Source organism: Cyanistes caeruleus, chromosome 3, assembly GCF_971803275.1.
Source record: "Cyanistes caeruleus chromosome 3, bCyaCae1.hap1.1, whole genome shotgun sequence".
Classification (NCBI taxonomy): Eukaryota; Metazoa; Chordata; class Aves; order Passeriformes; family Paridae; genus Cyanistes; species Cyanistes caeruleus.
The window spans coordinates 38014044-38039119 of record NC_141703.1 but is presented as its reverse complement, the minus strand read 5'-3'; the positions used below and the strand labels follow the sequence as shown (position 1 = coordinate 38039119).

The window sequence follows — 25076 nt, the reverse complement described above, 5'->3', positions numbered from 1 at the left end:
GTGGAAATAAAAGTGTCCTTTCAGTTTCAACCTTAAATCTTCCATTATTACATTACTTTTAAGATGAAAGAGAAATGACTAAATACATCTCATCAAAAAGAAAGAACCTTGTACAATTGTATTGACCTAACACCTTCCAAATATAAAAACTTTGCAAGATACGTCACTGATTTAAGTGCAGAGGTCTGAATAAAAGTATAGCTATTTTTCTAAGTGTTATTTACATTTCAAATCACCTTTGAGGCTCTCAAGGAGTAGGTGCCAAGTCTAAAGAAACTTTAGCAGAATATGGCCTGGAATGCTTTTCACCTCATTGTATTCCACTTAATTGCTACCCATGAAATACGGATTTTATATTTTTAAATTATGTGATTTTGAAATCATTATGTATTATTCAATGTGTGTGCTAAATCTGACATCTGAAATGATTAGTTATGTTTTCTCTGTTAAAAAATATTGCTTTTTTTACTAATCTCTGCTGCAGAAGTTGCACCTAGAAGACTAGAAGAGAGTCTTATTTAGGGAAACTTTTCCAAGATTCAGTAGAAACTACCAAAAGCTGCACCTGGTCCTGCTTTGTCTTCATCAACAGCATAGCTAGGAGATATCCATGGTCAAGACCAAATGAGCCAGATCAGGTTGTGAAAGTTAAGTTTTATCTGCACAATGATAAGGTGGCTCAATATAAAATTCCTCTGGAAGAAATCACAACTTAGTCCCTGTGTTCAGGTAGTCCAGTTAGCTAACAAAACAAGCTTGAGGGGGAAAAATAGACACCAGAACTAGAAAATAAAAAAGAAGACAAGAATGAGCTCTTTAGCTCATTTTTAGACAATTACTTCGAACATGAGGTTTTAGCCCCCAGCAAACAAACTGTATGAAAAAGACATTTTCTCACTGTTCTGCCACTGATCACCAGTTTGTTAAAATGATGAAAAGATAGGACTTCTACAGAATCTACTGAAGACACATTTCTGGAGACAGCATGTGGATGAACAATGCGATTTTGCCATGGTTTAGTGGCAGAAATCAGAGTATTCCACACTGCAGACCATATCAGGCTTGCTGCAGAAAGAATTTCAGTTTTGTTAAACTCATTCTACCATAAGGTTACCTCAAATTATTTTAATCTGTCAATAATTTCTGTAGACATTTCCCACATGACAGAAGGCTTTGTGACTACATTCAAACCACATGCTATGGTGCTATGATGAATTTATTATGACTTTCAAAATCAAGAGAGCAAAGGGCAATTCAGACACCTGCTTCCTAATCCTGTTAGAGCCTGGACTGAAGCACTCTAGAGAAAGATCTAGAATCTCTGTGCAGACTAGCTTCTACTGTTACATATTCACATATCTCAAATCTCTGCTTCATAATTCACACTTAATATATATATACATCTGTTACTATGGTCAATTAAACTCTTCTCAATTATACAGCTTCCAAAATTTTATGTTCTTTTTAAAAGGAAGATAAAGGAAGGAAGACAAGAAAGTTTACTGTCATTCTTGTACAGCACACATGGGAGTAACAAAACTACATTCATTTCTGCATGTCAGATTTTTGGGGGTCACCAGGTGGAATTTGTCAACAAAGTAAGTTTTTGTCATTATGATATTATGGGCAGTTGTTGACACTGCTAAGGCTCTGTTTTCACTCATGGAAACAACAGAGTTCCCCCCTCACTGAGGCTACCCAAAAGCATGAAAACTACTGAAGTGTGTGAGAAATCTTTGGTATATTCCCTTATTAAGAATGATATTTCTGGTATATAATAATAAATATTCCTTTATTATAAGATTATAATTTTAATAACCTGCCCTACAAAAGGCTGCTTTCCTATCAATATTTCAACACTGATGTTTAGAATGGAATGTGACAAAGAAAAAGATGTCCATAAAAATATTTGCTTGTTTTTTATCGTTACTATAGAATAAATAAATAAATTTATTTATTTTATTGTCTTTTTACAGTAGAAAGTAGATATTTACTTTGGAATAAAACAACGGTATGCCACCTTAAAAAGGACTTATCCAGCAGAGCTGGCTTTCCAGGTCACTCCAATCACAGAGTGATATCAAGCTGACGTTAACAGAAAGATACTACTAACAATCCTAGGCATAGCTAGAGAACCCCCTGCTGTCTACCAGTGAGGGGAACTGAGTTGGAAACCTTTAGAAAAAGCATCAGGCCATGAAATGCCAAATAAAATTCCTTCTTCCATCCAGATACAAAGGAAAAACTGTCTAGCACTACTTTAACAAATAAGACTTGACAAAAAAAGAGAGAAAATAGATGTGGGCATTTTTCAGCATTTTTTGTTTTGACAGAGCAAAGAAAGTGAAGAAAAGGAGGTTGCTTCAAATTCTTTGAAAAAAATTACATGTGAAAAAACCTATTTGCAGAATGTCCATCTCTTTCACAAAAATATGTCTTAGTCTAATTATAAATATATGCACTAACACACCCCTTTAAGCATATACAATCAAGAGCCCTTTTTAATGAACTTTTATTTATGAAGTTATTTTCTTTTGATTATGCAGAACTTTTACTAAAAATTATGGGAAGATTTCAACATTCCTAAAAATCTTGAAAATTTGGTTGAGTAATTGTTTCTGTTTTGTTCATTTTTGGATTGTTTACTTTATTAAAAAAAAATACCTACTTGAATTCAGCGCTTCTCTCTCAAAGTACTTTTAGTTTTTATTTAATACCTTGAATGCTTAGAGTGTTACAATTTCTTTACATCCTTCCTTTATTCATCAATATCTATGTCAACAGCTTACTTGCGGAGGTATTTTTTGATTTTTCAGTTAAACAACTTATCAACATTTTCTTTACATTTCCATGAGTAATGTATTATTGTTCAAATCTATTAATGAAGCTTCTACCACTGCAGTCTCACACAAAAATTTGTCTATGGAAGTCATGAGGATATCAAGGTTGTAGTGCAATTTTTAAGAGCAAGACTGCAGAACTCCATGCTATATTTCTGAGTTTGATGTATCTACAAACAAATGAAACTTACCATGCCTCTTCACAACTAATAAAATCTGTGATCTGCCAGAATAAAAAGGCATTTAGTGTGAATGTTGCAACTTGTCTATCTCCAACATGGCCCATGTCCCTGCACTTCCTGTTAGGGTAACTCCAACAATTTCAAGTGAGGCTATTTTTATCACATCTAGTTTCTGATAATATTCACTAGTGAGACTGTTTTCATATAGAGAGACTGTTTTCATATGATTGGCAGAGCTTGAAGTGAACCTAATATAATATACCTATGGACCATCTAATCCTAATCCTTTCCTCTGTCTCCTTCTTTCTCAATGTCATACTTGCACATCGAAAGCTGTGATTTGAACAAAGTAGTTTAGACACTACCTCACTGTTCTTCCTATTCCATCTATAGAGCAGTCAGCTCCACATGATAATCCCTGAAAATCAAAAATCAGTTGAACTATCTTCTACTCTAATCATGTCAATCGAAGAAAAGTGACTTTTACAGTTCTGAGCACCAGGCAGGATGTTGACACTTGTCAAAGGTGCAGTGAAATTTCTGTAAGTATTAAGGGAAATGCCAATTTTGTCTTTTATTCTGATTTCTAATGCTATTCTTCAGCCACCTCCAATGGTCAGATGAATGCTAAATGGGTGATAGAATAGCCTCAGCTGATGCTTCCTGAAGTTGTCATTTCAAATGCCTGAAAGGCCGATTCCTTCATCTCCTTTGCTGCTGGTGCCAATAGATACTTGGAAATGAAGAGACAAGGGCACACTCCTGATCTTCAAATGTCAGGAAGAAAATACTCAACTCATCTTCCTCATAAACAACTAAACGTTGAAACAGAATTTTAAATGCTGCCTCTTCCTATGTTACCCTAATCCTTAAAAGAAGTTCTCCAGAGAAAAAAGGGGTGGGGGAAGGGGAAGAGGAAAGTACATGGCTGAAAGCAGGTTGAAATTAAAAATGCATTTCTACTAACAGCCTTTGTGTACTCAATAAAATGAAGGAATTCTCCCTGATATATTCTGTTCAAGAAGCTGAATGAGAATGATGCTTACACTCATACAAATCCTACCTACTGAAGTACAGATCAAGAGCTTCAGATCCCACTGAACAAATGGAAAAAAATTGCTACCAAATCTAGAAGTCATTCTATACCACTGTAAAAAAAAAAGCTAACTTTACAGAGACTGTGCTTTCAGATGGTTCTGTATTAATTGTACTTTACTCTTTTTTCTGACTAGACTATTCTATCATTATCACACTAACCTTGTACATACAATTTCATGTATTTTGTACTTCCCTTGGCAGGGAACATCCAATTCCATTCTAGGGTAAAGAAAAAAATTACCAACAAGAATTTTGGAATCCCAGGAAGGTCTAGTTTACAATTTTTTTATTTTTTTTTTAATTTTTTATAATAGCAATATAGCAATCCTTGGCAAATATATTAAAAAAATCTTATACTTCTACCTATTTTTAACATCATCTAAGCTAATTTTAAGTGTAGATCTTTTCATAATATTATTCTCTTTCCTGATGATTTGGGCTGTGCTAAGTTTTAGCCTGTAGCCTGAACAGCAATGTGAAAGGGTATAACTGCTTAGGGGACATCAGTCATAACATGGAAGTCACATGCTGGCCAAGAGGGACATGAAAAAGAGAACATATTATGCTTTTGAAATGTTGGCTATATTTTGTTTTGTGCCTGTGGCATAAAACTCTTTCTCCATCTTTTCAAAATTCACCAGCCGTTAGGCAATTCTGCAATAAGTAAACAATTCCATGGTGAATTAGGCAATCACATCTCTTTGTGGAAAACTTTGGGCCCTTAGCTCTGTACATCTGTGGAGCCACAAAGTACTGGTATTTCATTTTCATGTTGAAACATTGCTTTCAGTTTTGCAGACACAATCACACTAAAGACTACTTAATACCATGTAAATGTCTGGTAATGCTAAAAAATCTTATCAGTCTGTTAATAAGCCAAAGCCTTCCATAACATCACATGCTATTGAAAAGAGAAAGCCATGAGTGCACAGAAGGAATTAAGTCTTCAGGTTTTTGTTTCACTTACTTAAACTACAAGGTTTTCCTACAAATCCTGTCTATTAAGTCCAGGTGTTCATGGTTTTCCAGGTAGTGGCATCATGTCACTTTTTATTACAAAATGTTTAGTGACAAATATATCAGGAAAACAGAATGTAGAGCCGAGCCACATCTGAATTCAAACACAATGGGGTGACTTGTCTACTCACCCATACTCCAACGTTTTTGCTGCAGTAAAATTCAGGTTTGACTGCTGTTTTTTCTACAGATTTATGATTCTTTGTGAGACACCCTCAGGGAGAGAAAACATGTCCCCAAGACTGTATTTGTAGTCTTCTAAAAAACAAGAATCCTTGTCAAATCAACAGGAATCATTCAGAAGAGCTTCTCATCTGACAGTGAATAGGATATGCTGAATAAACACTGCACAACAAACTCACCAGTTTAACCCTTCCAAGAGGGATTTCTGAAAATGCTCTGTTATGCCAACACTGATACCTATGAGATCAGCAATTGTAATTAGCATCAGAACTAGGCTAACACTTGGTACTTCTAAAAATTTCAGAGCCCTTCAATGTTCAGACAGTATTTTAGAAATTTAAATTTGGATTTTTTAATTACACTAAGCTGTGGGCAGAAAAGGTCCCACCCACCATTGCTAGGATTTGTTCTGATGCTCTGCCACAACTAGTGACTGGTCAAGTAACAAGCCAAATGAACCTCACACGTTCTTTTGGGATGCCTGTTTCCACCAAAAGCTTCCTCTGAATGAATGGTGTCCTAAAAGAGGATAAGAGGAAAAGTCAGGAAAGAGTCACTGTTCAACTCATGGCACCATAGGTGAACAAAGATCTATGATATTTATCTGAATGAGCACTAATGAGTGTATAAATATGCACTAGCCACAATATCCTGGAATGCACCAGGAAACACTGTTAGGGAAAGTTGCCAGCAGGTAAAGAGGAGGATTGAAGAATCTGACAAACCAAGAGGGAAATCAAGGCTTGATGTTAACTGGTTATCTACAACTTGCTGGATACTTGCTTCCCTAATCGGTTTTGTATAGACACATAAAAATCAGTGTTAACATTTATTTACATTGTAAATGAACTTTAATTGACTAATAGTTAGCTATAAATTTACCTGAAAGGAAACAAAATGTGGTCCCTAAATTCTCCTTTCTGAGGCTTAGTTCCCCAGGAATGACAAGGCTTCAGGGATAATCTCAGCCTTTTCTGTGGACATATTCGCCCACAGACTGTCACAGGTCTGCAAAGCTGCACACCAGATCTTGTCCCTGGTCCCAGAAAATCCCATGGGGAAAGGTGATGGAAGCAGCCCCTGTCCCCTGCGACATGCAGACGGAAGAGACGGCAGTATGAACCCTCGGGCAGGTCCCAATTAACAAACTCTGCCAACATGTGAGAGGCCAAGGCAAAGGGTCATTAGTCAGGACATGCAGCATCAGCATTCCTGTGGGCCTACCCAGATGGTCGAGTTTCCATACAGGATCCAGCCCATGGCTAAAGCTGCCTCAGAAACAGAAATACCCCAAATTTTTTCACAGGGACGCGTGGCATATGGGAAGATTACAGGTGATATAAATGTATCGCTGACCATCATTCACTAAGCTTAGCTACACATTTTCCTCTTCAAATTAAAAAATGAACATGCTACAACAATAAAACAAATGTGTATGATGGCAAGATGAAACAAGACCTGTAAAAAATCAGTAACAGGAATAATAGGAATAATAGGAATAATAGGAAACCTGCTACAAAAATGTAATGGATATTGTGTATCAGTCAGTCATCAAATGCATCTATGGCTTTTGTCATCATCTGATATTTACAGAACTGTAGCTTTTATACAAAGCCCTGTTGTATAGAGTTGCACATTACAATAACATTTTAAATATACCATCCTTTTTTTGAAGTCTAATCATAAGGACCCCACATGACACAGAATGGTGTTGTAAAGATATGTAAAAATATGATGATAATTTAATACGCACATATTTGAGCCCACACAATCTTATTGTAGGATATGGGAGATACCTTAGAAAGTTCCCTGAAATTATAGGATACTTCCATAATTTTCTTTAATTACCTAGGTAAATACCATTCTCATCTTTTGTATTGATATTATCAGATATAAACTGAATATTCTTATATATAAAGGTATTTAAAATTTTAGAGGAATTTTTTTTTTAAAAAAAAATCTCAAAATATTGACTATTTCATTTCTGCAAGGTAATGTGGATTTTTTCTCACATAATGAGAGCAAATTTTTGCCTGACTGAAGCCATTTTTCAGACAAATAGAAACATATTTTGGAAAATAGACTATATATCTAAAAGCTCTCAGTTAATTTCTGTTCATCTATCTTTGTATCTAGATATGTATCTTTTGGAAATAGCTCTGAATAACAGAAGATGCATTAACTATACAGTTACAGAAGTGATAGACAGCGCCACATGTGTTTTACTCCACAGAAAGTTGAGGGGTTTTTCTTACCTATACCTCTTGACAATGCAATAGGAAGTCTTCTCAACACTGTAAGAGCCCCACTTACTATGGAATGGATTTAAATTTACCATAAAAATTGTCTTTAATATTTCCAATATCCATTAGCCACTAATAGAAAGAAATAGTAGGAGCTTGTTTTGGAAAAAAGTTTTTGACAATTGTTTAAAATTTCAGATTCCAAGTCCTTGGTAGCCTTTCCTTACTTGCATGCAATAAATAAGATTAAACAGTAAATAATGGAAAATAAGAAATTTCAAAAGTGATCCTTTATGCTTGGGAAGTGACAATTAGAAGGGAAGAGAACAAAAGGCAAGAGTAGTTTACAATAGAGAGTGAGATGCATTCAACATTTAGAATTACAGACAACTCCAAATTTCTATGAGCAACAAAGCAGAGAATAAAGAAACATCCAGAATAGTGTAGTCGTATTTATGCAACAAAGCAAACATTGGCCAAAAATACAGGGATGTTACCATGACAGACAGAATTGCTAGAAGCAGAAATTTGACAGACTTGATTAAGCTGCTAGTCCATCAAGCCTGTGCTCAGCCTTTAGCTGTGACCATTGCGCAACAGCTCAGAGACAAACCTCCTCCAGAGCAACTGCACTATATGATGCTGTACACTGGGGAAAGCATTCCTCTCGGTCCCTGGGGCAGTCCTCCTACCTCCTGAAGCATGAGATTTGATTACCTCATTTTAGCATACCTGCCTACCTACAGTTACTATTCCTTGTCATACAATTATCGAGAAATATCCAGCTGCAGCTGAATACTCTGTGATCATCCATGCTTTGCAAACTTTGGAAGAGCAACTTTTAATCTTGGCGCTTTTATCTACATTCCAGGGAGAGAGAACACATATAGTAAGAGATTTTTTGCACAGGGACATGAGAAAGGAAAATGAATAATTTAAGCAAATATGAAACTGTTTCTTACAGATAAAAATTCTACTAGATCCTGGATACAGTAGACATTAATGACACAAACAGGACATACATATTTGGTTTAAGTGGCAAGAAACAGTGCTCCAAGTTTTGAGTCAAGTGCTATTACCTCCAGCACAGCATTTAAATTCCAGGAGGAAAATATGGCCATAGAGTAAGATAAACTAAATGCACACACTAAAATACTGTATCCCTATATATTCAAAGTAGCATTTTTCACTGAACAATATGGTTTAGGAACAGTACTTCAAATAGCAGCCATGTGTGGTATGAAAAACTCAGAAAGGTGGTAATCAATGTAAGCACGAGACTTGAACAATAGTGATACCATCCTAAACATTTCTACAATGATGATATCATTATAGAGTTTTCTACAGTACTGTTCTGCTCCACTGTGCTATTTATCCACTCTCTTATATCCCTTCTTATCACAGTCTCCTCATGTCAGCCTCATTCCATTCATCTCTTCCCTTCTCACTTCTCCCCTGCCTTATCAAACTCGCATGTGTCTCTGCATGCCTCCTTTTCTTACCTTATCTTGTGTGTGGAAGCATTGGCTTCAGCACATTCAATCAAAAATGTACTGAAAACCTAACCCAGTGAAAAAAGTCATGGACTTAGCATGCATTTTGTACCCCTTTTCTACTACATGCTGTAGCAGGGACATCTGACACTCTTTTGTACAACATAGCAGGGCTATGTTATCAGTTGTTCCTTAAGTGCTACCATAGAATAAATTCATTAACAATTTTCTGTATTTATTTTCGGAAGGCAGCCTGAGCAACAAATTATCTACCTCCAAAAACAGATATAAATAAGCATAAACCATGCAGATGTTTTTCTCCTCCCTGTCAGTGTACTTCAACTGCTGGAACATGCTGAACTTGTTTACCTTTTGAGAGATGCAGCCCAGTTTACAGAGGAACACAGACCTTGAAACATGCTGTACCCCTCTCAATTTTTTTTTTTTTTTCAATATGAAGCAAATATAGGTCACTTTCTGACTGATTCCAAATTGAATACAAAATAACTGGAAATGCAAAAATGGTATACATATGTAAGGAAGCACTTTAGTGGTAAGCCTTTGAAATAAGGGAATTTGGATAAGGTCTTTGCCTTTCCACTCCTAAAAATGTCACATGAACAGTTATCAAGTCTTTACCAAGAGCCTTATTTTCAAATAATTAAAAATATCCATTTTCCTCTCTCCGAAGTGAGCCAGAATACTTCCAAGATACAAATAATGTCAAGTGAAATAAGGTCCCATCCTTTTCTTAGTAAAGTCTGTGCTGGAAGATGAATGTGTGGGAGCAGGTTGAGACCGTAAAGCATAAGTCTGACATACAAAAGAAAATAATGTTTTCTCCTAATCACAATATTATGAGACACTCCTCTCTGATGTGCTTACATTTATGAAACCACAGATACCTCAAGAGCAGTGGTGTTTACCCTTTTCTGATATTTAGCTTTATACTTTTGAGCACTAGAAATAATCGTAGAAATCTTTTCAATCACAGAGCAAGCACTATTTGTTATTTTTTCTCTAAACAGATATATTCCTGACTATTTCTACAATACTTTGCAAGGTAGAGAATGATCTTTGACAAAACATAGGTCAACTACTGTTGCAACAATGTTTTTCTGATGTCAACATTAACCCCTTTTTGATTATTCTTGTAAATATTTAATATTTTAAAACATCACATTTCCTCTTCGGTTTTGTCTAGTTTAAACACCCTTCTGCTCTGTTTATTACAAGGTTTTATGCACCTTATTCAAAATACTGCACATGCAAAGCTTTGCTATTCCAAAGCATAAAGTGAGGCTCTATGAAAAGCTAGACAAAATTTATTTTTCATTTGACTTTGATTTGAATATTAGAAATACAGACTACTTTAATTCTCACTTTTCCAGGCTTCACTGAAGGTGCTCCTATGTTCTTCCTTGAGGCTGAATTTTGTTCTCCTCAGAGAGGTCAATTATGTGGGCTTAAAGAAGTGGCAGAAATAACGACATTGGGAAGCTGCTGAAATGTCAGGAGAAATCCTCAAAGGCTTTTATTTCAGGTGAGAGTTGCCAGAGCGATAGAACAAATACACTTCTCAGCAACAGATATTGATGTTCTCTTCTTTCATGAAGGCTGTGACACAGACTGATGTCTTACTGCAACAGAAACCCTGCCCCAACCAACACCCTCAACACTGTGTACCGTGGCAGATCAAAAGCACAAACCCCCATCTCACAAGAAGATTATTCTGTTAGGTTTGTAGTGTGACATTCCTAATTCTGAAATACTTTACAAAAAGTTGATAAAACCTCACAGAAATGCAGCCATGTCTCTCTTCTCTTTCTTTGACTTTCTACATCCTTGCAGCGAGGTTCCCACTACCCAGAAGAGGACCTCTGGAACCAGAGCACACAGTGGTGGAAGAGGGGACCAGGGAGGTCAGACCTGGCACTGCAGGCTCAGTCATCTTTTAAAGCATCAGTCTCACTAAGAAACCATGCAGTGAATTCCTGTGACTTTGATACCTGCTGCTGGACAATAGCACACATGCACCCCTTCCTCTCTGCTTTAGTCCACATCTCTGGTCTCAGAAATGCGGTAGAAGAAATGGTGAAACAGGAAACACAAAGAAGAAAACACACAAAGTTTAAGATGTTCTAGAGAGGATTTTTCCTTGTCTACATTTTGGATTTTCCCTTCTCTCTTGCTCTGATACCAAACACAGATAGTACTGAGCCAGACTGCTCCTATGATGAAAAAGGGAACCAGTGGACCTTCTTAACACTCCCAGATATATCAAATAATTCTGGAGAAAAATCTATTGATGTAAATCCAGAAGACTCCCCTATTCTCATCACAGGAAAATAGGAATCATAAAATGGACTAACATATTATAAGTTTTACCTGGTAAGTATTATAGTTTTTCCTGCTAAGATAGCAGGAAATCCTAGAAGCAAAACAAAACCTGCAGCCCCCAGGAAGTTGAACTAATGAACCATTTGCAAAGGGAGCTGATCAAAATTAACATCAGACCCAACAAAAGCTTCTGCCAAGTACTGCACTGCCATCTTGCTGCTGGCAATACCTCTTCCCCATGGAGAATCCCTGCAGCTGTGCTCCCTTTTTCAGTGCATGGAGCCAGTTTCATTCCTTTTGATTTTGACAAGACAAAAACTGGAAATGAAACCTCATCTTGCTCACCCTTTCAAAAGGAAGAAAGGAATAAGGCAGATTTTTTGACTCTGACATATGAAGTCCATAACTATAATTTCAAAAACCTCGCTAGTAACTGAGATGGCTCTTTTTGGAAAAATCCAGATTCTCCAACTAGCTTTCACAGTTACTTAGTCAGTCATAAATATTAAATTATTCACAATTCATTAAACCATCTAAAATAAATTTTAATGCACTTTCATAATTCTCATTGCTCACTAACATACATGTAGAACTGGGAAGCTTCCAGTAGGTAAATCTATCCTATTTATGACTAGATAGATATTGATATACAGATCTAAAGTATATATGAATATAAACACACTGAGAAATTAAGCTGGAGACAGCAATCTAAAGCTTCAAAATAGGTAAGCTTAATGGATAGTCTTTAAGTGAGCTAACCCCGAAAAGAACAGAGAAAAACACACCATGAAAAGGCTCTTGTTCTCATATTTCACATGATAGAAAATAATTAAATATGGTATTACAATAATTACTTTAAATGCATAGAAAAAAAATCAGGTTATGATTTTGGAAAAAAATTAGTATAAATTCTCTCAGGAATTTTAAACACCCTATCAAACTCCAAAGATTCTTCTCCTTTACTTGACAAGACTTTGAAAGTGTAGGTTAGAGAACCTATTCTCAGAGGACAGAATACAAATCTCAAAGTGCCGCAGCAGGCAAAATAGGTATGAAAAGGTCTTGAGACTGATCTTCCTACACAATTTGCTGTCCTCCTGTTTCTGTCTTAAGAAATACTGACAACATAACACTCTTCTATGAAGTGTCTGCACACTTTTCTAGTTCTAATTCTGAGAAATAGTTGAAAAAATCTTATATATGGCAGAATAAAGGGGGAAAAAAGAGCAGCTCTCAACCTAATGCAAAAAAACATTAAAAAAAGGATTTAAAAAAAGGTGAGAAACAATGTAAATTTTCATTTGATAATATGTATGCAAAACCAGTCTGTCACTGTACCTTCGTTTTCTTCTTAAGGAATGCACAGCAGCTTCACACATAATACCTTTCCTGTCAGTGCTGTTGCTTAATTAGTCAATGTGATGTGAACCTTATAATAAAAATAATTGAGTTGGTGCCTTCAGTCTCTGAAGAGAAGCATCACCATGTAGGGTATTCTCACAGATAAAGGTTTCATATACTGCAAATATGAATGTGATGGGAAGAGGGGACACTGAGCTTTTCTGCAGAGAAGGACTATACACAACTTCAGTCTCAACTTAGATTAAAAATGCTACTTAGTCTACAGGGCATGCTTCCATTTTTTAAATCTTTATAAAAACTTGGTAATAAGTATAAATTTATGTACATTTTAACTAGCATTTCCATTATGCAGCAGTCTTTTTCAGTGATGGTAGTTGGCATATGAAACTTAAAAAATTTTCTTCTCCCATTCTCTCCTAAATAACCAAGGGAAAAACATGGGACATGTAATACAGAACTTCTGCATTTAGGTGCAACAGATACACAGATGTGAAAAAGGAGTCACAAAGCCCACCAAGACAGTAACAGAAAGTGATTGGTTAAAAATATTTTTCTACAAATGGTGATATGTAATTCTGCATACACTATTTCTTGATCCTCAGAACACAGACTTCTCTCTGATGTCATCGTTATTTTATATTCAAATGCATTAGTCCTTAAGGTGAAAGCAGGCACTTGCTGAGACAAAAATGTATTACCAGTGTTGTCCATACATTAATACAAAATAAACAAACTTTTATTACAGCAGTGATGTTTTGAAATCACTATCTTTAAATTTTTGATCAAATGTTACTATTTTTCTACTTAACAAAAGTTTAAGTTGAAAATCATTTTGTAGACATAACAAAGTCTTCTGCTGTGTTTTCTAATGTTTAAAATTTGTCATTGAACGAGCCACTCATTTTTCATTCTCTGTACAAGGAAGAGTAAGCAGTACATTATAAAAACACTCATTTCTTTGCCTCACTTAACTTCATTTAACTTGATTCATTTCCAGAATAATACATAAAACATTGCCTACCACAATTTGTATGTGTTTTGTCCCCCTGCAAAATTAACCATCAGGAAACAGCACAGCTTCTGAAACTTGTATTTCTTTCTGGAGGACTGAGAAGTCACTTCAGGAACAGTGTTGGGCAAGAATGTACTCTTCACTGTGCCAACACTTTAAAAATAATGCTCTTCATGCCATGATCCAGAAATTAACTCCCCTCACAATGTGATGGAACTGGAAAGTGAGTAATTCATTTTCTCTAATAGCTCAAGGTTTCTTTCTTCATATTTTCTTCTTTCTGATAGCAAATTTGCATGTTTTCCTGTAATAGAATTCTTATTTTGAATGTAAAAAATGTAAAAATTTGTAATTTTTTTTTTTTTTAAAAATGTAAAAGGTGCATGATGAAAAAAAAAAAAAAGTCGATGATACTGCTGGAGTTTCCAGCAGGCATTTTATGAGGAGGAATTTTTTCTTTGTCTTGACATTGGCATTCAAGATTTGTTCCATTTTTTCTTCCTAATTAGCTCTTGCAAGACAATTGTATGTTTGAAGCAAACAGAATATTTTCCCTCAGGCATCAGAAACTTAATCTTTCCAATTTGCTTTCAATGGACATTGAAAACAAAGCAGTGTATTGTAACTCAGCTGGGAATTAAGAACCATGTGAAGTAAAAAGAGGAAAAAACACTATGTAAATAAATTTAACAAAGATGTAAATAAAAATATAGTAATGAAAAATTCTTTAAGCCACCTTGTTAATACCTGACAGAACTGCCTGTTCACATTAACGTTGCTTGCCTTTCAAAGGAAGACCATAAATTTATACAAAACTGAGGAATTTTATATTCACAACACACTGAGTGATTAGCATCAAATCATTTGAAATACCACAAACAATCTGAGGTCTTTCCAGCCACTTTATCCAGCAGTCTTCTTTGTGACTCAAAAGATTTTTTTTTTTAAATTTTGATGATTCTACAGAGATAATAGTGCCTCACAGAACTCTTTATTTTCCTTATATCTGATATAAAAAAAAAAAATCAATAACAATAAGCATACAGTTACAAAACATACAGTTATATGGTGATAAACCATAAGGCTGTTAATGACCTTTTAGATGGAAGTTGCACTCATAAATCTTATCATTTAAAAGAACGTTTGGAGCGTTTTTCGGATTCTGATCAACAAGTCACTAAGAAAGTAACCACAGGTCTTTAGTTTAAAATTTTGAAGAATTTAATTGAAAATTATAATCTTTTTGGCATATGGCATTCTCCCCCTACACCCTGCCAGGAAAAGAGTTCTATGGTATGTTTTTTTAGGATTGTTAACATTCAGACTTTCATATGTAGTACACAGTGGTTTCTCCTGTGTCCCATTTATAGATTTATAGATAATGCTCCACACGAGCGCAGTGCGTGCAACATATACAGACATTACAGAACCTCTTGAAAGTGGGCACATGTCTCATTCCTGTGTAGATTTCAACTGTGCCTCCTCCAGAGAGTTCAGCAAGGTACTTACTGATGTGTAGAGGAAACCTTCTCCATTTAGGGCTATATACAACCCAGTCTTTACACCCTGGATAGCGACAACTCGAAGCCCCACTGGTATAAGGTTGAATAAAGCTGTGAAGAAAAAACATGCCCAGATATAAATATACTGTGGTTAATACAATAGTCTAATAAACATCATTAGCAAAAAAAAAGAAGAAAGAAAAATAACTGTATAACTTTTTTATGCTTTTAAAATCAGACCAACTCAGAAAATCTTGCTTCTTTGATTCTGGTAAGTAGCTCTTTATTTTCTTGGGCATTTTTAAGGTTTTTGATTAAGAGGTGCCCTTATTAAAGACTGATGTCAAGAGATCGGTTATTTCAGATTTTATTTTTTTTTTCTTTTGTGAATGTTATATATGATACAAACAGTAAGACACTGGAGTCAGGTAATGACAGAGGCTTATCAGAGTTCATAAAAGCATTAAAATATGTGCTTGACTTTAAGTGTGCATAAATGTTACTGAACAGAATACAGAACTCGGGGCAATAATTAGAAAATAATTAGGAAACCACCTAATAACAAATACCCTAGAAATACTATATACCTCTGTAGTAATCCAAACAGCCACAACTTTGATCACTGTCTGAAAAAAAGACCAGTGTGAAGAGTGGGAGTTTACCAGCCTCACCACAGAAAAACACGAGTTGTATAAGTAGGTGGCATGAACCAATTCTTCTAAAACTTGTGCCAGCACACGCCTATATTACATTTACTGACTCATGCTAGAAAATTAGATGCAAAGCGCACATCAGTCTTGGAAGAGAAGACCTGGATGAGACAGGGTTCATGCCAAATGTTTGTCCACTCTGGATGAGCCAAGGATTCCCAAGTCCTGGGATGAAAACCAAAAGCACAAGCAGTGTGTTCAGCATATGCAGTGAGAACGTTTCTATCAAGTCAGGTCTCAGGAACACAGTAGCATCTACAGTGAGTTCCTCAAACTTTAAGAAGGATATCCATAGGTGTGACCAAGAAGTGTACTGTATGAGGCTATCTGTAATCAGAATGCCAGAGCCAAAGCCAAAATCAAGAGAAAAAGGATCATGTAATTGCAGTGGATAAATACATTTCTCGAAGTATGAAAACTCCTATTTGGTCAAAGGACAAAAATCCACAGTTTGTTTATGATCAATATGATCAAGTCTCTACAACTGAGAGAAAAAAAAAAAAAACATAGGTAGGAATACCTACCAGAAATATAAGCATGTTTAAAAAAAAAGAGACACCTTTCCTTCAGCATTGTTATGCAGAAAAATAATGTGTAACATCAGATAATTTTAGGAATACACAAAGTCAATATAAAGCTAGGAGTTGTAGCAGAGCTCTTCCTAGAGCGGTAGAAAGAAAAATATATTCAAAAGAGCTCTACAAGGACTGAAAGCAATTTGGCAGCTTTACAAAGAAATTAAAAGAGATAAGAAGAATTTGCACAAATAAATAGCATTGCAATTTCTGTCGTTTCCAAAATTCTCCTTTACATTAGGATATTGCAGTGCTGTTTACTACAAAAAAATGATGTATATTCTTTAATATTGTAATATTACAGATAAGGTTTCCTCGCTAATAAATGTAGAACTGTGAAATATGGCACTCAGAGAAAAGATATCCTAAAAATATATAAGCTTAACACTGCATGGCTTGAGGGCTTTTAGTTCAATATAATTTGGAAGTCAAAAATTAGTTAAGGTCATTATCCTCAAATGAAACAATGTCAAAACCAGCAAAATCACTGTTGTGGGTTGTGGAGAGGGAGTCTGTCACAGCAAAACTAAGTATCAGATAGCAATTGAGTTTGGATTTTTTCCTAGAAGAAAAAAATTGCAGGAGCAAATCTCCATATGAACACCATGCTAAAGGGACTGAAGAAACAACTGAAGAGACACCAGGAAGGAAAAACAAACAATACTTATAAAAAGAAAAGAGGTGAACACAAAAGACAAGTCAGCCATGAGGACTGTCAGCTAATGAAAAATAACTCCCAGTCAAAGTGGTTCAGTCAAAAATTCTGAAATGTAGATATTATTTGCCATTTTAATACTAAAAATAAAGCACCAAAGCTAAAAAAAAAAATAAATTAATCCAACCACCATTGAACAAGAATTACACACCTGCAGCACAGCAGTGTTTTGTGCAATCTGTAAAGTTACTGAAGTGGCTTATAGTCGCTGATGAATTCAGAAAGCACTGTGGAGGGCATGTAATGCATCTTTTACTGCCACCAAATTTTAATTGGAGATTTTCAGAGCTCCTGCAATTAATCTCAACACCCAAAATTTTAGAGTGTGACCTGGAATGCTGCAATTCTGTACATTCAGAATAGTCAATAAGCTTCACAGAATCCTTTAGACTTGAGTGGAACTAGGGAGGCCAGTCTACATTCAGCTATTGATTGACAAATGTTCAGCAATGTGCTTCATACTGGGGTCAGCAAAACATGCACCAGTAAGGAACAGCATGTGGTTTTAATGCACTTTGAAGCAGGCCAAAAGAAATTCGATTTCCTCCAGAACCTGACTGGGCAGTGCTCTTTACTGAGCAAGACTTTTGTGTTCAATTAAACGTTTCACACATTCCTAGGATTTACCTGTGCTATTCCTCACTCTAGTAAAAAATGTGCTCTAAGAAAAGCAGAAAGTCTTCTAGAGAGCTCTGGCATTCCAATTCTGCACAGCCAAACCTACACTCTTATCTGAGAAGGTCACTATAAAAAGAGCCATGTCCCCCGCTTCCCTCTCTGTTTCAGAAAATGATCTGAAATGAAAACCTGGGGAGTGGGGAGTGAGGTTCCTGAACAACTTTATGTACCTAAAGTCAGTTCTGTGAGGCCATAGATAAGTTGAGGAGAGGGAGGCACACTCCAACAGCCCAGGAAATACAGCAGTGCCTGGTGCTCAATGTTCCCATGTTGCACGCTTAAGTAGAAAGCCTGGCAATTCCAAATATAAGTAAGATGTGGGAGCATCAGGGAAGACAAGGGAACTGATTGGCAAAAATGGTGCAAGTAAAACCCTTTCTCCTTGGTGCTAAGACTGTGTGCACTCCTTTGCTTTGCTTTGTCTTTATCTAAATCACAGCAATGAAGCATTGTGTTCTCATTTTCCTAAGCCTGCAAGCCTACTCCCACCACAAAAAAGATCAGAAAATGGGGCTGGGGGCAGTTAGCAGGAACAACTGGCATGAAAGAGGGTTATTTGCTTAGGTTTCATGGAGGAGACTTTCAGGCACTCTAAATCTGAGTTGGATTCTAATCCAGTTTTACCAAATGTTTGAGTCCACTTTTTTTACAACCAATCACTCCTTTCTTGAGCCAAACACAAAACCACCATATAACTTTTTCCTTCTTTTATGTTATACCAACACTGTCCATTAACTTTGATATCTGAACTGCCTGAAATCAGATATTTCCATATACTTGTGAAAGTCTATTTAGGTACAACTGACTTGCAGCTACAAGAAAATTGCTATTACAGATGACTGCTTCTCTCAAGAATCTTGCTGTAGATGGATTGCTAAAGAGTTATGAACTTGCAGTCTCTTCTGAACGCACACTGCCCTCGTGACAGTTAACAAAACTTTCCACAGCACCCAATCTCCAACCAGATCATGACAACTATTTATTCAAAGCATCTTTTAGCTTGGCAGTGACTGCAAAGAGTTTGGTGTTTAGAGGCTTGTCCACCCATTTTTTATGGAGCAAACCCATTCTACCTGCCCAGTCTTACAGAAGACATAATTAAAACTTTTTTTTAAGTATGACTGAACATTTACCTTTCAGACTAAGATTATCCCAATGGGAGAAACAGGCTTACCTAGCTCCCAGAGGCGGTGTAAATAGAGGAGTAAATGCCTGTATAATTCTTTGAGGAAAAACTTAAGTAAAAACCAGTGCAAGCATCAGGCTGCAGATATTTCAGTGCAGTAATCCAAAATTAACATTAATTAATCCAAATTTAACAGCACTGCAGGTGTTTTTTCCCCAATCTTTATGTGCTTTATTTCTATCTAATTACCTCCTTTACCATACAAGGGTGCTGTAAAGGTTATTTTATGAGTATCTTCAAACCAAAATATGAACTGGTATGAAGTGGTAGGTATTTTATAAAGAGGTAAAAAAGTTAATACTTCCACATTCAATTTGGAAGATATAAAGAGAACATTAGAAGCATGCATTAAAAGATGAAAATAAAGGAATTTTAAATGGTTTCAGGATTTTTTGAAGAGCAACTGTACCAGGTACCATGCACCACAAAGGAGGTAAAGCATGCTGCAGCATAATAAAAGATTTGCACAGCACAGCCAAATCAAAATTTACTGGATAATGTTCACTTTTTCATTTATCAGTTTATGAAATAAGACTACCAATGATTAATGCTCTTTTAATTAGAGAATATTATAAACATGTTATAAACACAATTGTAATTTCATAAGGGGTACAAATTGCAACATTTGAGTGTTATAGTCAGGTTTGTTACCTATAAAGGAAAGTATTGTCATTTACGCTGCATCTTTTCAGTGGTTGTTGGCTAAGATACACTCTAGGTGAATTAAAACAAAATATAGGTCTGAAAGATTCAGGTTTTCAATCTCAGAAATTAAAAAGTTGGAATTCTCTGTTTCTCAAATTAATTAGTCTTTTATTCACAACCCTTCATTCATGAGACAAAACTCTGAAAATAGACCAAAGCCTAAAAATGACCTATTTTAGGTGGGGAGGACAGGAGGAGAATGTAATGCTTGTTACTACACGTATGGAAATAGTTTGTATCTTTATGATTTCTGTGTAGCAGTTTGCTTTGTCTAATTAACAATGCTGAGGCCAGTGAAGCAAGCCACATTTGCACCCGTAAAATCCAGGAAAATTAGAGTGAGTGTGACAGCTAGAATGAGTAGGACCTCAGTAACCAGAGCCACAGCTTTAACCACAATCACTCCTGCCTTTGCTACAAGCAAGACACAAAAGCAAACCAGAAATGAAAGGCATTAGAGGAATTAAATGAAAAAAAAGAACAAAAAAAAACCCAAACAGCTAAAACAAGATATCACTGAGAGTGGGGCAAAAAACAAATAAATACAGACTGTACACACAAGATTGTTTGGATAACAGCTTTGATTTGGTGAAGTGATTTAAGGAAACTCAGCACCATTAACCAATAGGTGCATTAATTACCATTGTTTCATGAGACATCATTATCTTGGCAAAGTTATAAAAAGAAATTACAGCAAAGAACTGAAACCTGTTGGTCTGTTTAGGCTGGGTTCTAATATCATGGCCATCAACATGAGCAGACAAAAGTACATTCAGGGATGCAATTGCACATCACATCTTTCCTCCTTTTTCATGTGTTTGCACACAGTGATACACTAAAAATCTTATCTCTCTCTGCAGTCTCTAACCTTATTCAAACTGGGATAATGAGCAGCTGATTAAAACCACTGGTACAACTCATTTTGACTCCAGATAGAAGCAAATCTTAATCTTAGTTTGAGCTACCTCTCTATAACTGTGACTCCAAAAGCGTGCAAACTTATGTTTACTGACATACATGTGAAATGAGTACAAAATGATACAGGCACTTGAGGGAATTTTAACTTCAAGTACTTCTTCTCTAACTGCTTGACACAAAAATACATGGCAACAGCACAAAAAGCAGCAGCATGACTAAGCTTCAAACAGTTTCCCTGCTGAAGACAAAAAAGAAACTGCATCTTTTTTCTCTCCCTCGCTCCTCTCTCCCTCTGGCTCCTCTGACACCCAGTTACTCTGTGGGCTCTCTTCAGGGACAGCGAATAGAGCAGAAGACAAGGTGGAAGGCTGGCAGAGATGCACACCCTTTGGCAGTCTGTATTTCCTTTTTTTTGATGAAAATACACTTTGAATGGAAGTCATCCTCACCATCCAGGTAAGTATTCTATCTGTCCTATGGACAGCTGATACCTGTCCTTCCCTTCAGCCACCGGGCACATTAAACAGGCAGCCTGCAAGCATCACGGTCAGAAGCAGAATTTTCTCCCTTGGGCAGCTGCCGGAAGTCATTCACTCATAAGCCTCAGAGAGAAATTATCATGCTAAGGAGTTCACAAAATAAAATATCAAACACTAGAAATTCCACCCATGAGAAGATGATTGTTTTAAAGTGAAAGAGAGAAGGAAAAACAACACATGCTGCAATAAACAAAAGCAATAGGAAAAGAAAAGTTCAACAGGAAATTAAAGGCAACAAAGTGGAAAGGGAAAAAACTAAGACTGGCAGCACAGAAGAAACAAACATATATTCATACAATAATGAATATACCAAATAGGTAAATCTTTTCAGCTCTTAATATAGTGTTGATTCATATATACGAACACAATTTCAGAAGTAGACTGTAGGGCTTCCTGACAATCACATTAATTTTACATACTTCTGTTCTGAACTGTCTTTACTAAAAAATATTGGAGTAGTTATGAAAAAAATAATCCCACCAGTTAAAGACAGAAAAAAAAAAGCCTTTCTGGAAAAAAAAAAACCTACTCCACGCCTTTTTACCAAAAAAATAATTTTGGAGTAAACCAAATTATCTAACAATATTTATGCAAAATTCACAATACTTCTATATTTTATATAGACTTCTATATAATACTTCTATATACTTTATATAATACTTCTATATTTTGTATAGTATTTTGTTAAGTTTGGAGAAGTTAAAAATTTCAGATTATTTATTATATAGAATATTCATTCTACGTTTTGGACAAAGAAGAATAAGGGAGATGGGCAGAGAGCTGGAAAATCAGAAATGCATAGAAGAGGAGAGAGAAAGAGTAAAAAAGAAACCAAAAGAGGACAATTTGTGAAGCTGACAACAACAAAAAGAGCAAAGTAAGGCACTGTGGTATAGCTTTGAAAAGACTCCAAATCCACAGAGATCCAAGAGTTAAAAAATCTCTCAGAAATAACAAAAAAGCATTACAAAATTGTTGCAGTCATACACACCTTAGTGCTGAAGTTGAAAATAAGAGAGATGGGCAGAGGGAGAGAGATAGGCACTTGTACCCTAAGACAGTTCTTAGACCTCACCTAGGCAAAACTTCTGTAAAAAGTGAGAATAATCTTGTCCTGTTTAAGGTCTTCATATGTACTCCAGTACTGAAGTGGGCATGAGAAATGGAAACAGAGGGAAGAAAAGAAACAAGGATGGGGGTGGGATGGGGAGGGCATGAAAGGGGAACAAAACCACTTGGAAAACAAGCAGAGATACACACAAAAATATATTAATTAACCGATTTTTCTCAATTAAAAAAACCCTCTGAAACAAACAAGATGATCATGCTATCTGCTGATGAAAGGTGTTATAAAAGACAGCTATGCATCAATTAAAATAGGGACCTTACCAATGTAAGTCAGAAACCTAAAATACCTTAATTTCTCCAGCCTAATTTCAACATTTTTAATGAAATGAAGGGGTTATTTATGTATGCATAATAAGAAGAAAAATCTTGTGTATTAAAAGTGCTTAAAATAAAATTCTAGATGACACAGAAATATTACTTAAATATGTCATGATAATTAAACAAAACACAAATCAACTGTTTCCAGAGTAAGAACAGGTTTGTTTAATTACCATCTGCAGCTGAAGTTATCAAACATATATATATATGCTCATTGAACAAAAATACGTAGCAGTATCATATGAAAAGCATACCAAAGCAGCAATCCACACGGCCTTTCAAGACCTCTTTTGTTTGAAACATTTTTAAAAACTGCCACTTTTGTCATCTCTACAGTGGCAGAAAATCTCTTAACATCATTGAAATTCTGGCTGGCATAAGATTTTAGCCCCAAAATTTTTAGTACCTTCAGCAAGGTAATTTAGCATGTGTTTTATAAAGGTCTTTGGTAGTTTAGCATACATTTATTTGCTTGTAAATTCAGATTTTTTCTGAGAAATTTAGTTTCCATGTCTTGTTAATTCTTTTTTTTATTTATTGGAAGATACGAATTTTTTGTTAGATGTAGAGTTTTTATAAAAAAAAATTATTTTAATATAATTTTACCACTTTTATAAAATTACCAGAAGACATTCATTGGCCTAAATATCTTCCTCCTAAGGTCCATTAGCACCTACGCCTTCCCCTTCAGAGGCAACACATTTAGGCCAATGTCCTGCACGAGCCATGCTGGTGGAACATCAGGCTTGGAGCAGACAGAACCCTCCTCCTTGGGACAAAACACACTCAGAAACCCTCCAAAGGCAGGCATAAACACGGTGCCTGTGCAAACACATTCGAGCGATGCGATCTGCGTGTGCGATTAAGACATTCCCCTGGGGCAGTCACTTACTAGAATTACTGCTGTCATCCTTGGTTCCATCGAGACTTCCATCGGGGTGCATTTGCAAGTAGTAGCCTTGCCTGCAATATAACCTGGTCACTATACCCTTGAGCTGGGGATCTGAAAGACAAACATATTTTGTCACTAGCCTCAAAACTTTTTCCAAGAGTTATCCCTACTTCTCTCACTGTAGGAGGATGTTTGGTGAAGCAGCAATGCTGTCTTAAAAGTAAGTACTACAACAGGATGTGTGCTGATGGAGATGGAGAAAAAAATATCTCTGCAGAGTGTTGTTAGGTCAGTTCTTTGTCCTGTTCTCTGCCTCCAACATCCTTCATTACAATTAATACAGGTAAAACAGAGAAAAAAAGAACACCCGAAATACCCAGTCAAAAGCTTAAACCATATTAAGCCCTGCAAAGCATTTTAGACTTCAGAAACAATATAGCCCATTATAGAAACTAACAAACCATTTGAAAAACCCTACTGGTTTCATATATGTTAGCAACTTATTGTACTGCATATAAGTTTTAAGGAAACTGGGGGGACAAGGTAGGTTTCCTTTCCTATCAAAAGTGGTAAACTTATCTGGTGTAATTTGCAACAGTACCATCTGAAGTTCTCAGAATAATTTAACCAAGCTAGAAGTAGATCCAACTCATCTGCCCTCTCCCACTCCCCAGGGAATAACACCCACAATCAGGGCAAGACATAATCTTTCTTCAGCAGAAAGAAAAAGCTGAAAAAACTCTCAGTAAGCTAAAGCTACGGGAAATCCAGGTAGCTGGAACAATGATGGTACTCCATTTAATACTCTGCATTTATGAAAATTGCCAAGAATTGGCCAGGGAGTGCCGAGTCACAAACTTTTTGATTCACAGCACAGATGTTGCCTCACCAAATCACAAACTGAGCTGTTGCAAAACTGGTTCAGAGAAAGAAGGCATCGCATCTTTAAAAAATTCAGCAGAACTACTTCTGTATGATATCAGTATTAATACTGTTACACATTAACTGTGAGGCCCAGTTCCAGGAAGCCAGTACATAAACTTTGAGAATATTGGCATTAAAATATCTGTATCATATCATATCATGCTTAGCTCTGCAATAATTAATGAAATTCATAAATACTTTGATAACAGATACATAATAAAATAAACATGTGAACTTTGAAGGAAGACAGAAAGTATGTTCATGCAAGCCTGCGGGCAGAATACAAAATTTGTGTATAATTGCTCTCACAATTAATCATGCTGGGTTACTTAGAGTATCCTAGGGGGACATGAAAACAAACAGTGATAAACAAAACTGCCTCTAAATGGTATGTACTGAAATTTCTATAGAGGCTCAGTTCTATGAAATTATCCTGCAAATGTTGAGTTTTTATTGAATATCCAAATTACAAAGTCGTATTAAACAATAAGCCCATCTAAATTAAAAATACAAGAT

General features: G+C 35.9%; 1 protein-coding gene across 5 annotated transcripts in view; it reads right to left on the bottom strand.

Annotated features, from left to right (window-relative positions):
- The window catches only part of FGF14 (fibroblast growth factor 14), a 374566-nt gene that overhangs the window by 67078 nt on the left and 282412 nt on the right, over nt 1-25076 (bottom strand). For 4 of the 5 annotated variants that reach the window (XM_086880759.1, XM_086880760.1, XM_086880758.1 and 1 more), the window contains 2 exons: nt 23637-23747; nt 15280-15383 (listed from right to left, as the gene is read on the bottom strand). In XM_086880759.1, the coding sequence (XP_086736885.1) occupies nt 15280-15383; nt 23637-23747 (215 nt within the window). The remainder of the gene's footprint in view (nt 1-15279; nt 15384-23636; nt 23748-25076) is intronic. The other variant, XM_086880757.1, reaches the window with a different exon arrangement.